Consider the following 4712-nt stretch of genomic DNA (forward strand, 5'->3'; position numbering starts at 1 on the left):
TTTTTGTCTTTTTTCGTGACCGGCAACGGATCGCAACCAAAAAGTATCATACATCATGATTAAGTGGGGCTCATCACAGGAATGCAAGGCTGGTTCAACATACATAAATCAATATTTTATCATATTACCAGACTAAATAAGAACAATCGCACAATCATATCAACAGAAGCAGAAAAAGAATTACACAAATTCAACAACCATTCATGATTAAAAACTCTCAAGAACTAGGAATAGAAAGGAATTTCTTTTTCCTAATAAGGCATATTTTACAAAAAAACAACAGCTGGCATCATACTTAATGGTTTAGGGGGGCAAGACTGAATGCTTCCCCCCCTAAAATTGGGAACAAGGCAAGGATGTCCTCTCTCACCTTTCTTATCCAACATTGTAGTGGAAGTTCTAGCTTTAATGATAATTCAGTCTGCTGTGTTTCTTAATTGAAAAAACTCTAAATCATATATCATCAGTCCAACTGGATAATTTTATATCAGGGATCATGAGTAACAGATCTGCAGCAAATGGATTTCAATGTTCTACGGGAAATTATTTAGTAGATGGCATAATGATCACTCTCCTATAATTAGAATAAAGTATCACAAAGATACAAAATAGGACACTTACCAGGCTGGGTCTGATGCCTACGCTTTCAGCTGCTTCAAATGCCATCGAGAGATTCCTTTCCTAGGTTTAAAAGACAAAGAGACCAGAATCATCAACCAAAAATACATAGCTTTTTCTAGGAAAGAACATCAGCTGACACTCCCATATAGATTATCCACTATTATAAAACAATATTAAGTCAAATATGCAAACAATGGCCTTAAGATAAAGAAAAAAGATTAGCAGGTTACAGTTGCCACTAAAAATTACTGATTGACACCTCACTATCAAAGATAAATGTTTTTGATATCTTTTTACTTTGTCAAGATTTATGACACACACATTCTATTATATAATAAAGGTGTTTGATCATGGTTCTATATAAAAAAATTATCAAAGTAATATGTGCGCACAGTTAAACATAATCAAGTGAAAACTGCTGCTGCCTGCAGTTCTGGTCCCCAGGAAAACATGTTTTAATTTCCCTCGTTTTTCCGGTCATCGCCTCCGGATCTCTGTGCTATGCTTACACGACTGTTTTGTGCTTTCTAAAACGGAGGCTGAATCTTCTGGACTCCTCCCAGGACAAATGAGGCCTAGGCACCAAGTGCCTCTCTCCTCCCTTTACTGTCGTCACACGGCTGATTTGTTCCCTTATTAGTTGTGGGAATATTCTGACCTTAAATAACATCCTTAAACTACTTCTTATCCCATCCCTTGCAAACAGCACTTCCTGTGTGACAAGAGGTAAGTGCCCCTTGTCTTTCCTCCACCTTGTCAGGTTTTACTCAGACTGCTAAACACCCGCCTGCTCTCCTGGCACAGCTTGAGTCTTCCGTGCATGGGGACGGCTGTGGAGCCGGGGACAGTGAGCGGTGCTCACACACGCTGCCGCGGCCACATCTCCTCCTCTGCGGCTCCACAAAGAATTGTTCTAAAGGATTTTCCTCTTCTTTATCAATTCCTCAAAATCACTCCACATTTTAACTTGCTCCAGAGCCGCACCCTGCCTTTCCTCCAAAGTTTATTTTTTCCTGTAGTTTCTGTTTGTTTTGGATTCTTCTGACCGGGAGAGTGAGCGCAGGCTCCTCCTCACCTGGCTTCTGGCTAATTCCCGTGACTACCCCTGCGGCCCACGGACTTTCTGTTCTGGCTTGGACGGCCTGTATCAGGAGCGGCCTGTGACTTCCTTGTGCAGCTTCTCACTTCCCCCTTATCTTCCTCTCACTCACCCTCCTCACCATGTCTCCATTCTGTCACATCTCCAGCTGCCAAGCCCTCTGCTCCTGTCTCACTAAAGCAAATTCTTAGGGGATGTGGGGTAGACACACTTTCTGGAGGCATTTGTATATGAAAACGTCTTTTTTCTACATCGTACTTGGTTAACAGTTTGGCTGGATAGAGAATTCTAGATTGAAAACAATTTTCCCTTCGAATGTTCACAGCACCGCTCCACGACCCTTCACCCCTGCTCTATACAGTTTCTCTATGAGGCTCTTGGCTATTTCCTGACGTTTGCTCATCCAGGTGAACTTGAGAATCGTTTGGTTATGCCTCTCCACTCTCCACAATTCATTCCAAAGCCATTAGGATTATATGAGGATACTTCAAAACGTTTGTGGAAAAACAGAATCAAAAGATAATACGAATCTTTCCACAAACCTTTTCGAGTGCCCTCATATTAAAATGTAATTGAATTGCTACACTATGTATAATCAAGAGACAAATGTTTCTCTACTTATTCATGTTTTATGCAAGTCGATTTTCAGACTTTTATACGTTTAAACTTCATACTCTTTTTCCCCATAGCTTTCTCCCTCTGCCCTTGCCCGAACATCTGGAGCCTGAAGACCAAAGGGTTTGCTCTCACAATGAAGCAAACTCTCTGCTCTAGGAACCAGGTTGGAGAAAAGCAGAAAGCCACAGCAGGGCACGATTTCTTCCAGTTTGTAGTTGAGGCCTTGGAAAGCTGCTGATCTGTGATGACGAAGCCTAAGCCACCAGCCCTCTTCCTCCAAATTAAGGGAAATTAGAGAGGATGCACTGGAAACCTCAAACTCGTTTCATAACACAACGGGGCTCTGCCGAGAGGGGAGCCAGCTGTGCACTTGTTCCCGGCCTCCTTCAATTCAGCCCCGACTAGCGGCAGCAACCACCTATTTTTGGTATTAACGAGGCCTTTCTCCTTATTTTAAAGTCCTTAGGGTTAGTTTTGGGGAGGAAGGGGGTTTGTAAGACAGTTTTTAGGCTACCATTATTCCAAAAGTTAAGACACAAAAACATTTTTATGGCTTTTGATACATAATACCAAATTGCTTTCTAAAATGTTACACCATTTTTTGGTTGAGCAATAGTGTACAGTGCCCATATTCCTAAACCTTATCTGCAGGGAATATTATGATTTCCAAATGTCGCCGCCAAATGTGTCAGGCTAAAAACAGTATTTTGTTGCTTTAATTTCTATTCTTCAATTACTAGTAAGGTCTAAGGAGAAGGTATTTCTAAACCAAAGATTTTATACAGAATTCCCCCAAGACCCTCTGATCTGATTCTAATGAAACCACTCATGTTTTCTAAGCAGGCAGTGAACGAGGGAGAAACAGTCCATGACAAAAATTGTCTCAAGGGCCGGCCCGGTGGCGCACTGGAGAGTGCACTGCTTGGGAGCGTGGTGGCGTTCGGATCCCATGTGGAGACCGGTTCCCGCTCACTGGCTGAGCGCAGAGTGGGCACAACACCGAGGGTTGTGATCCTGTTGCCGGTCCCCGGTGCAGGCGTGACACCGAGGGTTGCGATCCCATTACCGGTCAGTAAAAAAGACAAAAATGAAAAATAAATAAATAAATAAATAGTCTCAAAACGCTGTGAAGCAGCGAACAGTAGAACATGGAACATTATGAAGACAGGTGGTTCATGGTTCACAAAAATGATTTTTATTCATTGTGGCAGCAGCAGGACACTAGTGACCATGCGTCATCATCTTAACACTGTTTCACTTGAACACCATCATAGCCATTGTGGGAGGCCAGAGGGAGGCGGCAGCCACTGACGCGGGCAGAGGAGAGCCTGCGCGACACCCACACAGGTGGGATGGGGTGGGGACCGCCACCACTTCAGCCTCTGCCCTGGCGGGGGAGCAGGTGGCAGGTTGGGACCTTCCAGCTCCAGGACAGTCTAAGTGGAACTCTGTCCCTCTCCTGGCTAGCAGGGTATCTCAGCTGAAACTGATGGGAGAAAGGACGCCAATTCCAGAACTTCTCCTCACATCTGTACTTCATTTCAAACACTGACATAAACACACTCCACTCTATCACCTGAATCTGTCAGGGCTAGTGGAAGAGGTTCACAAGCTGACAGATGAACACTCTTTTTATTAAAAAAAAAAATGCCAAAACCACACCTGTGACTGTTTATCTCTTTAATGTCATAGATGACATCTTTGTCAATTTTTAACCAGAAATTCCCCATTTAATACTGATGTCAGTATTGTTGGCTTAATTACTTTTATCCAGGTGGGATCAGCTCATGACTTCTGAACTTTCTAGGCTATCAACAGCTATACCATACAATTTTTAGATTTTGATTTTAATAGATTTTGACAAACATGAAAGGCCTCTCTTGGTGTCCGTTTTGATGTATGTGTATACGAGAAACAAAAACGTAAAACCAAAAAATCCCCAACAAGGAGCGCTTACCAAAAACAAGGCTCCAGGCTGGGGCTGGGCGTGATGCTTCCCTCACTCCAGCAAGGTCTAAGGTGCACGTTTCATTCAAATTAGCTTGTTCTCTTTGAAACCTGACTTCAAATAGGCCTCTCAGGAAAACCTCCCCTGCTTCATCCCTCTATCTCCCAGCAGGATTACCCCGTATTGAGTTCACATGTGTGCTCAGCTTTATATTGTGTTGATTTGCCAGAGTTGACATGGTGTTTTGAAAACCCTCGTCCATAATGACCTCCTCCATTCTCACGGCTTTAAATACCATCTAAACCTGCCCTGTTCAGTACAGTAGCCACTCATGACATGTGGCTATTCGAATTACAATTATAATAGACCTGGCCTCTTGGGGCCGGCCCGGTGGCGCACTGGATAAGTGCGCCGCTTGGGAAGCAC

The 4712-nt window shown here is 43.3% G+C and overlaps 1 protein-coding gene across 1 annotated transcript in view; it reads right to left on the reverse strand.

Annotated features, from left to right (window-relative positions):
* Positions 1-4712, reverse strand: part of LOC103581430 (cytospin-B-like) — a gene marked incomplete at its 5' end in the record, with an annotated part of 27553 nt that overhangs the window by 14225 nt on the left and 8616 nt on the right. The window contains one exon of the mRNA XM_008563262.1: positions 622-681. Coding sequence (XP_008561484.1) covers positions 622-681 — 60 coding nt within the window. The remainder of the gene's footprint in view (positions 1-621; positions 682-4712) is intronic.

This window comes from Galeopterus variegatus, unplaced genomic scaffold, assembly GCF_000696425.1.
Source record: "Galeopterus variegatus unplaced genomic scaffold, G_variegatus-3.0.2 Scaffold13030, whole genome shotgun sequence".
In the NCBI taxonomy this organism is placed as follows: domain Eukaryota; kingdom Metazoa; phylum Chordata; class Mammalia; order Dermoptera; family Cynocephalidae; genus Galeopterus; species Galeopterus variegatus.